General features: G+C 46.6%; 1 protein-coding gene across 2 annotated transcripts in view; it reads right to left on the bottom strand.

Annotated features, from left to right (window-relative positions):
• The window catches only part of LOC126998798 (putative uncharacterized protein DDB_G0288537), a 32,531-nt gene that overhangs the window by 6,012 nt on the left and 14,019 nt on the right, over positions 1-12,500 (bottom strand). The window contains exons 1-2 of one of the 2 annotated variants that reach the window (XM_050860847.1): positions 11,010-12,363; positions 1,817-2,982 (exon numbers count right to left, since the gene is read on the bottom strand). In XM_050860847.1, coding sequence (XP_050716804.1) covers positions 1,817-2,911 — 1,095 coding nt within the window. In that variant the 5' untranslated portion in view covers positions 2,912-2,982; positions 11,010-12,363. Of the gene's footprint in view, positions 1-1,816; positions 2,983-11,009; positions 12,364-12,500 lie in introns of those variants that run through there. The other variant, XM_050860848.1, reaches the window with a different exon arrangement.

Below are 12,500 nucleotides of genomic sequence, written 5' to 3'. Positions count from 1 at the left end.
ATCTACACAAATAACGATAGAAAATTGAAGTTAGCGTTAAAACTCCTATTTAATGATGTTTGTTTGTTTGATTTGCATTCGTTATTGGTCAGAAACGACGAAAATGCAATGCGATGGGTACGATAATTTTGCAACGCTGGGTCACACTTATGCCATCGTCCCTCAGGTTATCGTTTTTGTCCTTTGTTCCAGACTGACAGTAAATGCCTCAAGACCCTTTTTTACTTCACTTTACACTCATCTTCACTGCTTCCCACCTCATCCTCACTACACCTTAAAACTATTACAGTAAGTTAAGCTATTACATTACATGCCATTCACATTCAATACATTTAATACATTTACTATTCTCAGGGCGCACGTGCACTCGGCCTACATCATTCAGACTTCAACATTATCCTCTCTTCTCTCTATAACGCTGGATGAAAGTGTGAAATCTGAACCCAGGCCGGAACTCTATAGCTATTTCTCTAAACCTACCAGCAACGTGTTCATTCGTCCCCTTTCCTTGTTAGCATAAAGGAGCTATTTCACAGGGCAAATTTTCCGTGGATCTTCAGTCAAACCACGATATCCGCTAGCGTGGTTCTCATTTATTTCTTGTTATTGCTGCTGCTGATGATGATAAGTAATACCGTCTTCCTTTGGTGAAAACTACCGTAGCTTTGGAAGATCGTGGACACGTCAGAAAACCACGGAAATATGAGAATCACGCCAGCGGAAATCGTGGTTTGACTGAAGATCCACGGAAAATTTGCCCAGTGTAATAGCCCCTTAATCATCATAAAACACAGCTCGCCTTTGGTTCCTCCTCAGATAACTCCCCTGCCGCCAGTATCAAACCGTTATCGGGCACAACATATATGGCGGGCGCTCCCCATCACCCTTCCTTCTCCTCCTCCTGTCCCCCTGCCTGCTCCTCACCACGCCCACCTGCCAGTTACCGCGTGCCTAATAAGTAGCTCGGGTATTTTTCGATTAAACTACATACACTCCCGTTTGACTTTCTCCGCTGTGTGTGTGTGTGTGTGTGTGTGTGTGTGTGTGTGTGTGTGTGTGTGTGTGTGTGTGACAGATAGCCCTCTAAGTCACCTTCAAATATCCCTTCGGTATACATAATTATTTGCTTGGGATTACATGAACTCTCCGTCGAAAAAAAAGATGCTGGGAGGCTAAAAACGGAAGAGTGAAAATGAGTCGAGAAAGACCCCACAGGAAATGATGTGAGTGTGTGTGTGTGTGTGTGTGTGTGTGTGTGTGTGTGTGTGCGCGCGTGTGTGAAGGGAGAGCGGCAGACGGAGCTCAGGGTCAGTCCACCGTAGAAACTAGTTTTTATCCCATATAACCACACCATACTTTCCGCACAGCTCCTGCTTCAGCCCTCACGATTCCCTTCCTCCCCTCCCATACAATCATTACATCCACCCTCGCTTCCTCTCCCTCTCAACCGGGCTGACTTTCTCCTATACAAAATCTCTCTTCCATAATGCCGGTTTGTCCATTTCCATACTTTACCCACTATTTTATACTCCGTACTCCTTCTCCCGCCCACGCAGTGCATCCTCTTGCCATCCACGCATCTCTTACTCTGTCACACAAAACAACTGCTACTGCTTTACCTTTTACACGGCCTTCTGATCTCTCATGTAATTTCAATCTAGCAGTATCATAAACATAATCACAGTGGGCTACCTGATTCCTGGAGGTGTTGCCAGGTAACAAGGCTAACGAGCTGCAGACTCCCGCCGCTAAAACTAGCAGACACACGTATCGCCCACTAGCGACGGCGAACAGACCTCACTCCTGTCCTACTCACCTGGCTGTTGAGTCTAGTGCGAAGGATGGAGAGTGCGTCGTCCTCTGCAGCGTGAAGGTCCTCCTCGGTGTCTTCGCTTTCATAGGATCTCGCTTCTTCCAGAGGTGTACCTCTCTCGGCTTCCGACTCGCTGGTCAGGCGAAGATGTTCTTGGGTCCGCTGGTAGTGGTTCTGAGGCTGCTTTTGTAGGTACAACCGGTGGTGGTGATGGTGTTGCTGCTGAAGCTGTTGCTGCTGATGGAGGTGTTGTTGATGACTGTGGTGCTGTTGCTGCTGCTCTATTTGCTTTGCCCTGAGCGTATGGATGAGTTGTGAGCAGTAACTATAGTAGAGCATCTGTGACTGGTGCACCGCTGACAAGAGAGCTTCTGTGTCCTTGAGTGCGTTGGGTGGCATCCCTTGAGATAGCGTGGCACTCTGCATGTGCAGCAGAGCAGTAAGTAGGTGTGCTGGGGGCATCCCTTCGTTACTTTCCTCCCTGTGGCCTGGAGGACTTCTGGTAGAGGAGCTTCCCGCGGATGACGGGTGGCTTCGTTGCCGCGGCTTCATGACTGACTGACCAACGCCCTCGCCGGCCACTACTACTTCACCATTAGCTTCTGCCAGCCCCGCCCCCATTGCTAGCCACTCCACGCCGCCGCCGCCGCCGCTACTGTCGCTTGCGCTCACGACGGTAGTGGGGGAGGTGGGGACCGCATCGTGTCTGTCATTTGAGAGAGCTCGTTGATTAGGCGTGTTACAGCACAAATCAGAGGGTTTGGGGGACTCCATCCGAGCTCTCTTCCGCGACATTTCCGGCGACAAGGAGTGCCGAGCCCTGAGTCCGGTCGTGATCGGCGACGAGGACCTAGCTGGCGAGGGAGATTGGCATTGGCGCCTCGGAGATTTCTTTGGATGGGGGGCGTGGCAGTGCCGTTTTTTCGGAATTGGGATATACCTGCTGGGTGTGTCTTGCGTCGCCGCGTCTCTGGGCTTCATCACACACTCCACTTGGGCGTGGTGAGTCCAAGGGGCACGACCCATAATGCTGTGGGCCGTTGTGCTGAGGTCCATGGGAGCATCCTGGTGTGGCGGCGGCCTTGTCAGCACCTCCATGGCGCCGCCGGATCACTACTGGACGCCCGTCTGGGTCACCGTCTCCGCCGCAAAAGGAAGAAGCTCGCCACCTGAGTGAGGAAAAGACCACAAAATGTTGAGAGGGTTATCGTTTAATTTTCCTCTTACCCTAAACCTCGGGCTCCCGAATGAGCCGCGTTGTCCACCAACAAGGGGGGGGGGGGGTATGATGGGGAGGGAGAGGGATGCGGTGTGTGTGTTACTAAGAGCTCGGGTGCTACGCCTACACGGCTGGCATACAAGGAAATGATCAAAGGGAAGCTATTTGAGGGTTATTGTCGTGTACGTCACTGAGGCCACACAATTCCGGATTGCTTCCCTAACTCACTCTTCATTAAAGGCAATGCTGCGCCGGGCCGTATTCTTGATAACGGTCATGCGACAGTAACATAAACTCTTATTCGTTAGTTTCAGTGAGCCAGTCAGGGAGCCGATCTTACGTCAACCTGTTTGTTTATATCTTTGTTTGTCTATCTGCCTACTTTTGGTTGAGTCTGTCTCTCTGCCTGTCCGTCTGTATGTTTGTCTATGTCTCTCTTTCTTTCTTTCTTTATATATATATATATATATATATATATATATATATATATATATATATATATATATATATATATATATATATACACACACACACACACACACACACACACACACACACACACACACACACACACACACACACACACGCGCGCGCGCGCGCGCGCGTGGCGTGTATTTATGTAGGTATATATGTATGCTTTTATGTACGTAGTATGTATGGTTTGTTTGTTTGTTTGTTTATTTGTTTGTTTGTGTGTTTGTTTGTTTGTTTGTTTGTATGTATGTATGTATGTATGTATGTATGTATGTATGTATGTATGTACGTATGTATGTAACTATGTATGTATGTATGTATGTATATATGTCTGTCTGTCTGTCTGACTGTCTGTCTGTCTGTCTGTCTGTCTGTCTGTATGTATGTATGTATGTATGTATGTACGTGTTATGTATGTGTGTATATATGTATGTATGTTTATATGTATGTATGTATATATGTATGTATATACTGAGGCACTGGTATGGCCTCTGTGAATGTGTCAGGCTAGATTTCCTGAGCCCAGGACTTTGTTATGTATACTTGTGGCTAATAGTGAGGGCAGTGGTAATGGGAGAAAAAGCAAAATAATAGAGGAAGGGGAAGAACGGGATGATGGGCAGCAGAAAGCCGCGAGACTGTTCTCCATGTGTTGCTGAGTGACAGGCAATCAAACTAACTGCAAACGGCCTGGCAGCCCCGTCCCGCGCCGCTTCTTAGCCCTTGGGAGATAAGGAGCGTCTGCACCAGTTGCTAATTTGGGGAGATTATGGGAAAACACCTTTTTTATTTTTGCATTTTACTTACTAGTTACTTAAGTAGCAGCGTGCGTCAGTAGTGTGTTCTTTGTTATTTTCTCTTTTTCACTTGACGGGGGTGGGGGGGTGGGGGCTCGCAGAGACGTGCTCTGTGCCACGCGGTTACTCATTATCAATTTCATTGGCGACAAAAGTTCGCAGGTAAGGGCTGAAACACCAAAGTCATGGCGGAGGGCCGTCGACCGTCGATTGATATCACCTTGCCGGCGCTTCTCTGTTCTCCGTCAGCAGAGAACAGCGATCCTCAGAAAACAACGCATCGAGTGAAGAAGAAGCTAGAATCTGAAGCTAGAGCGATAAACTTGCTTCTTATAATTTAATTAGACGGAAATTGCTATACAAGGCAGCCGAGGCGGAAACTGCGGTGCGCGAAAGCTACTACCCAGGGGACCGATAGGGTGCTAATTAAGGTGTAGTGTTTTCCCCTTCGAAGTGGAACAATTTCGAGCGAAATTTCTGCCAAAGTCCTTTTGAAAGGCAATACTCTCTCCTCCCTCGCCGAGTTACCTGAGCTAAAGCTGCTCTTCCATTGACCTTCCCAGAAGACGAGTGCGTCACCGCTGCAGGAGAAGGCAACCCACAAGACCAATACTCAAAGACAGGACCGAGGCCACCGAGAGCAGCGGCTGCCACGCACGAGCCGCTGTGGCCCTCCAGCGGTTATGCATTAGTTGCAGCCCATGTGCTCCAGAGAGTGTTGCGTGGAGCAGCCCCTCCAAGACTTCCCAAACGGCAGGAAGAGCGAGAACGTATTTGACTTTGAGTTTTTATGTTAGAAAAAGTAAATTTTTATGGTGCACGATGATGTAAAAGAGAGATTGTCGATAAGTAAAACTAACACTTCAAGCGGTGTGTTAAAAACGATGAACACTTAAGAGCAACAGGCTCTGTTAACATAAGACTGCATTAATAACCAGTCATTAGGGGACGGCAGAGGCGGTGTGTGTGCGTGCCTGCGTGTGTGTGTGTGTGTGTGTGTGTGTGTGTGTGTGTGTGTGTGTGTGTGTGTGTGCGCGCGCTCGCTCGCTCGCGATGACGTGGCTTGGATTCGTTAGTTAAAGGTTCAGGACAAACTACATTTTGCCGGTCCCTTTTCCAGCCTCGTGCAGGATTTTTCATTGTCATTGTCAAAGCGTCCTTCGTCCCATGGAAAAAGTTCTGATACTTAACTCAAAAAATAAAAAGTGGAAGTCCGTTTTTTTCTGGTCCTTGATGGAGGCACCCGGAATACGCTTCCCGGCAGTGACAACAGGTTATCAGAGTTATGTCTAAGATAAATGTTAGTCTTACACACTCACTGGAAGACTTAAAGGAAAAAAGAACAGAATATCAAAGTCGCAGTTTGGAATGAAGGAGCCGGCAATCTCAAATGAAAAAAAATGTGTGTGGCAAAGGTGACCTTAGGCGTAACGAAGGCAAGGAGCATGTCAGCCGGGTGTACTTATAGGAACACACACACACACACACACACACACACATCTTGGACATCTGGGAGGATAGTCGCAAACATATATATAATTAAATACAAGGTGTTGCTGGGGATGTATTATATTCCGTCGAGCCACTTCCTGCCGGCTACGGCGGGAGTGTGACGTGAGCGTGACCAGCAGCTAGGCGAGGCACGCTAAGCACCGCCTACGAACCTCACTATTTTGCAATAAAGTTCAATTGAGTTCCAATTATGCCCGTGCTGACGTCATGGTGACGCAATGGTCCCCCCGCGCCGTCCGCCCCCACTGATTCACTTCCGTCACCCGGAGGGATTCTCATCGTTAGGGTCAGACGCTCCTACATTTTCCTCCCCAGGGAACGGCTGGAAATATTAAAATATGACCAGTAAAATGTATGCATGATGTTATCCTGACGCACCAAGAAGTTGTCATCCTGGATGTAAAATTTTCGCGTCCGGTTTCCAACGGAAACGGAACGTTGCTGTGCTATGGAAACCATTGAAATCATTTCTAGTGTGAGACGATGTTTAGACTCCTGCCGGGCTATTCGCAACACTGCTATAGCCCAAGGTCTCGCTACAACCCACTGTTACACATGCTCACACACCATGGGGTAATGTAGGCTGACAGGATTGTGTTCATTATTATTAGTGACAACACTTAAGCTTGAAGGTTAACTCGGCGTTGTTTGAGGGGAAGAAAAAGGTATTTGGACAAGTTTACCTTACTAAAAGAGCAATTTCCTGGGCCTACAAAACGTTCGTGTGACAAATGAAAACTTTATTGAAATGGTTCCTGAACTGGAAGGATTGTCATATGAAGAAAGGTTAAGAGAAATGGACCTGCCAACATTGGAACAAAGAAGATAAAGGGGAGACCTAACACAAATTTATAAATTCTGGAATAAAATGGAAGAAGTAGATAATGAGGAGTTACTACTAATAGAAGAAAGAAACACCAGCAACACACGAGGACACAGTAAAAAACTGAGAAAAGGAAGATGTTTGAGAGACATAAAAAATATAGCTCCCCGCAAAGGAACACAGAGGTTTGGAACAGACTAATGAGATGTAGTATTGGCAAAGCGTGTGCATAACTTTAAGGAAAAACTGGACAAGTATAGATATGGAGACGGGACCACACGAACGTAAGCCCAGGCCCTGTAAAACTACAACTAGGTAAATACAACTAGGTAAATACACACACACACACACACACACACACACACACACACACAGAAAGAGGTTCCTATTGACCCGCGCCCTTTCCTCCCCTCGCCTCGTATAGCCTGGGCACCTGGCGGCCGCTCACCCGTCATTAAGAATAAGCTATTATTAGCTGTGTCCTGTGCGGCGGCATGAAGTGGGGAGCCAAACTGTGGAGTATGAATGGCGGGGCAAGTGTCTACAGGGAGAGGAAGCTCAGTGACTTATTTGAGGTTCTTCCTCTAAGACTTGCGCGTGACCGTGTAATTCCAGAAATGATGTGTGTGTGTGTGTGTGTGTGTGTGTGTGTGTGTGTGTGTGTGTGTGTGTGTGTGTGTGTGTGTGTATATATATATATATATATATATATATATATATATATATATATATATATATATATATATATATATATATATATATATATATATATATATATATATATGTCTGTATATATATATATATATATATATATATATATATATATATATATATATATATATATATATATATATCTTCTCTTGGATGGAAGGGCATGACCACCGTGCTCAGTGCTCCTGGCACTTGTGTTTATGGCAGCGCTGCTCTGCTTCAACACGGAACATAAGCTCATCCAAATGCTCATCCCGACAACTAAATGAAACACACACACACACACACACACACACACACACACACACACACACACAACCAGTTTTATAATGGAGCATGACGGTCATGGAACCGCTTTCGTCTGTTTTGTATGACGCACGGATTCGTACCTGCAAACTTCCGCAGCTCTCAGTGAAAAACAGATACAGCGTGGGAGTTTCAACATTATCCAGGTAGGTAGTAACGTGCACGCGCGCGCGCGCGTGTGTGTGTGTGTGTGTGTGTGTGTGTGTGTGTGTGTGTGTGTGTGTGTTTCATTTAGTTGTCGGGATGAGCATTTGGATGAGCTTATGTTCCGTGTTGAAGCAGAGCAGCGCTGCCATAAACACAAGTGCCAGGAGCACTGAGCACGGTGGTCATGCCCTTCCATCCAAGAGAAGATGGCGCTACTATAAACACTTGCCTGCGCCATGACGGGCTGGGGCCGAATACCATTCAGGCCCCTCAGGCAAGCCTACCGGCGCAATAGGCGGAGACGTAAAAAATAAATAAATAAATAAATAAATAAATCGCCGGTGCTTCACAGGGGAGTCGAGGCTACATCCCGGCAATGGATGTTTGTGTAAAGGTCGCCCTGCTTGAACGCTGCATTTAAATTATGAAGTGTAATCATGTAACTACAAGAATGTGTACGACACTTCATAACCTATGATGCTCAGAGAGAGAGAGAGAGAGAGAGAGAGAGAGAGAGAGAGAGAGTGAGTGTGTGTGTGTGTGTGTGTGTGTGTGTGTGTGTGTGTGTGTGTGTGTGTGTGTGTGTGTGTGTGTGTGTGTGTGTGTGTGTGTGTGTGTGTGTGTGTGTGTGTGTGTGTGTGTGTGTGTGTGTGTGTGTGTGTGTGTGTGTGTGTGTGTGTGTGTGTGTGTGTAGCATTCTTAGTATCTTAGCATCAGTGCCCAAAAGGTATTATGCCCTCCCTTGTCTCAGTCTTTCCTTGGTGTGTAAATCTTTCCTCTTGGTGTGTAAATCTTTCCTCTTGGTGTGTAAATCTTTCCTCTTGGTGTGTAAATCTCCCCTCTGTCCTGCATCCATATTGACTTAACTATTAATACCCCAACGCTGCGACTCCTCTGAACACCGTGCTGCAATCCTCCTCCTCCTCCTCCTCCTCCTCCTCCTCCTCCTCGTACACCTCCACCTTCTCCTCCTCCTCCTCTTCCTCCTCAGTACACCTCCACCTTCTCCTCCTCCTCCTCTTCCTCCTCAATGTCATTTTCCTAAACCTTCTCTTCGTCTTCGAGGGGAATGACTTGGATTTTTTTAATTTTTTTTATTGTTTCTTCCATGTGTGTCATGTGTCCATTTATATGTGTGCTTGGCCTTATGATTTCAGGGTGCCACTACATTCTCTCTCTCTCTCTCTCTCTCTCTCTCTCTCTCTCTCTCTCTCTCTCTCTCTCTCTCTCTCTCTCTCTCTCTCTCTCTCTCACACACACACACACACACACACACACACACACACACACACACACACACACACACACACACACACAGGGTGGCTCGGAGGTATATTGTTGGTGTTGGCAGGCAGTGTGTTAAGGGTTCGAATCTTCTCACTGTTGGAATATTTGGCCGAGTTTGCCTGACGGATTAGGACGAGCCACTGGGTGTGAGCCATACTTGCCGAGAGAGAGAGAGAGAGAGAGAGAGAGAGAGAGAGAGAGAGAGAGAGAGAGAGAGAGAGAGAGAGAGAGAGAGAGAGAGAGAGAGAGAGAGAGAGAATGTAATAATAATAATAATAATAATAATAATAATAATAATAATAATAATAATAATAATAATAATAATAATAATAATAATAATAATAATAATAATAATAATAATAATAATAATAATAATAATAATAATAATAATAATAATAATAATAATAATAATAATAAAACGAAAGAAATTTAAATAATTTTATAATAATGCTGATATACTACTGTTACTGCTACTATTGGTAATACTACATAGGCTTACAACTATAACAACTAATATTACAACTACTACTACTACTACTACTACTACGACTACTACTACTGCACATACACTCACAAATAAACTAAAAACCATCAACAAACCGGTATTTATTATCGTCAGTCAACTCTCCATTACCGCTGGGACGCTGTGTTGCATGTCTTTCTCTTAGCTCCCCAGTTGTTACGTAAGGCTTTCGTGTGTTTTTCAAAGTGCGAATAGTTCAGTTGTGAGGTGAAAGAGGACAATGGATGTGAATTTGGATGTTGAAGGTAAGGTGGAGGAGGAATAGGAGGAGGAGGAGGAGGAGGAGGAGGTCACCACGAAGCGCCTTAAAAATAGTATCCCCGCCACGTTATGTTGGAAGTCGTAATGTCGGTGTGTGTGTGTGTGTGTGTGTGTGTGTGTGAGTACCAGCACTGAAACCGTAACATGCATGGAACAATCCAGGTTATCGATTGTATGTTATTTTGTTTTGTTTGTTTGCTTTCCTTGGCCGAGACGGAGGTGAACGACACTGACTTAGAAGTAAACAGTGTGGGTGTGAGGTGGGTGAGGTGAACAGGTGCTTGGAGGACATGATGGCACTCAGGGGGGAGGTGGTGAGGAGGGGCCCACCCACCCACGCCCCCCACCCACCCAACGCCCGGGATCTGTCTGTCGTGTTGGTTTTTGGTTTAGCCTCCGATGCCCCAAATAGACTGCCTCCCCCTCCTCCACCCCTCCCTCTCCTTCCCCTCTTCCTCCTCACCCCCTTCCTCTCCTCTTCCCTTGTGCCTCTTCCCTACCTGTTCGTCTCTCTCTCTCTCTCTCTCTCTCTCTCTCTCTCTCTCTCTCTCTCTCTCTCTCTCTCTCTCTCTCTCTCTCTCTCTCTCTCTCTCTCGCACGTTCCTGTCCCTCCCTCCCTCCCTCTTGTCCTCCTTTCTTGATCACATTTCTAGAGTCGAGCAGTGTGTGTGTGTGTGTGTGTGTGTGTGTGTGTTTTGTAGGGTTCTTTTTTCGCCTCTTTGTTTGTGTATTATTGTTATATTGGCTTTATTTTGTTTTAGTACGCGCTTGATTTATTTGTGTCATTCATGGGTCACGTTAGGGGTCACGGTTAGGAGGTTTCGAGGTGGGTGTGGAGTCTGCTTTTTTAGACAACGAGAGTGCATGGTGAGGATGACGAGGGATCCTTTTGTTTGCTACTGTCAGCATGTGGTTGGAAGGAATATGAAAGTCTTTAGAAATCAAAAGTTTTCGGAACAGGAATGGTATGAAAAACTCGTGTTAGCGTAATGTTGAAAATGAATATTACGGGCTTCAGAAAGCTGTCAATGGACCGGTGTTTGGGGGGTGAGGTGCGGGCTGGGGCAGGGCAGGGCGGGGCGGGGCAGGGTTGGGGGGGCTTGCCGGGGCGAGGTGACGCTGGGAAAGGCACTTACCACTGGTGTCCCTTTGCAGCGATGGTGATTGGGGAAACGTTTTCGATGATTTTTGTGACCTCTTGAGGCGAAGGGTGATGTTAATCTCAGTAGTGGGAGGCGCCTGGCTGCGCCTCGACCACGTGTCTCGCGCCCCACGCACCGCTGGCACAACACATTTGCTTACTCGTGTGTCCACATCCCTCTTATCACTGTGTCTTGACGATACTCGGTCCACTCCTGCTGGTGGAAGGCCGTGCCAGGGCCTATATGTGGCGGAGTTCCGTACACTTCTGTGGTGGTTTACCGTCAGTGTGTGTGTGTGTGTGTGTGTGTGTGTGTTTATCACGTGAGTCGGTGGCTAAAGCCGCTGTCGCCAGATAATGTGTTGTAACCATTCAATTCTGGGTCCGGTTCGAACTATTTTTGGCCCATTTCACTGGCCGAGCGCGTCTTATCAATACGGGATAATTAGTTCTGCCCCCCAGAGGGCCTGACGGGCCTAGGGAGCTGCTTGTGCTGCTGTGGGTGGTTCATAAGGAGCTCGCAGCCGGGCCGGAGCCAACGCCTGAATGGTGCGGAGAAGGAAAACGGGCCAAGAATTGCGACGTCGAAAATAGCATCGTAGCGATACTGCAAAGAAGTGGCTATTTTTCGCTCAGGTGGCTCAGTACGTTGGGTGGAGGAGGTCGGCCAGAGATCGACGAAGCCGGTGCGTAGCAGCTGGTGCCCGACCGGGAAACATGATCACGGCCGCTCGTCCCCTACAGCGCGCGTCACGGCGGCCCGGCGAGGACCGCACCCAAGGCATTGTGATTTAGTGCACATCCTTTTGGGGTCTATTTTTAGTCTCAGCCTGACGGAACACGACCGTCTGATTTTCACTTCAATCGTATACTTCGTACCGCCTCGCCGACGGCCTCCCGCGGAGGTGACGCGATGCTGGCGACGACGGCGGCTGATGATGACACTGGTGGTGGTGGCCAAGAACAACAACAACAACAACAAACAACATAAAAAAATAACAACAAAAAAACAATAATAACAATAACTACAGACACCGACAGCAGCAACAATAACAGCTATTATTGCAAAAATGATGACAACAATAATCACAGCAGCATCAACAGTAACAATAACAAGAGCAGTTACAACAACAACAATGACGAAAACAACAACAACGACACCAATAATTAAAATGACGGTGAAATCAGTGTTAACAACAACAATTAGATAATAGCAAAAACAACAGTAGAAACAACGCTACTAATAATAGTAGTAACAATAGCAACAATGACAATAACAACTACGGTATTATAATGTAACAATGATGTCATAACAACATTGCCACCACCACCAACAACAAATGTAGAAAATTCAACAGTAACTTCACAGTAAGTTACGGCAAGAACAGCAACAGCAACAACAGCAACAAGAAAAACAACATCATACATAAAACACGAGCGACAATCAATAATAAGAATTACAACAACAACAACAACAAAAATTAGT

The sequence above is a fragment of the Eriocheir sinensis genome, chromosome 15 (assembly GCF_024679095.1).
Source record: "Eriocheir sinensis breed Jianghai 21 chromosome 15, ASM2467909v1, whole genome shotgun sequence".
NCBI classification, from domain to species: Eukaryota; Metazoa; Arthropoda; class Malacostraca; order Decapoda; family Varunidae; genus Eriocheir; species Eriocheir sinensis.
This window is presented reverse-complemented; position numbering and strand designations above follow the sequence as displayed.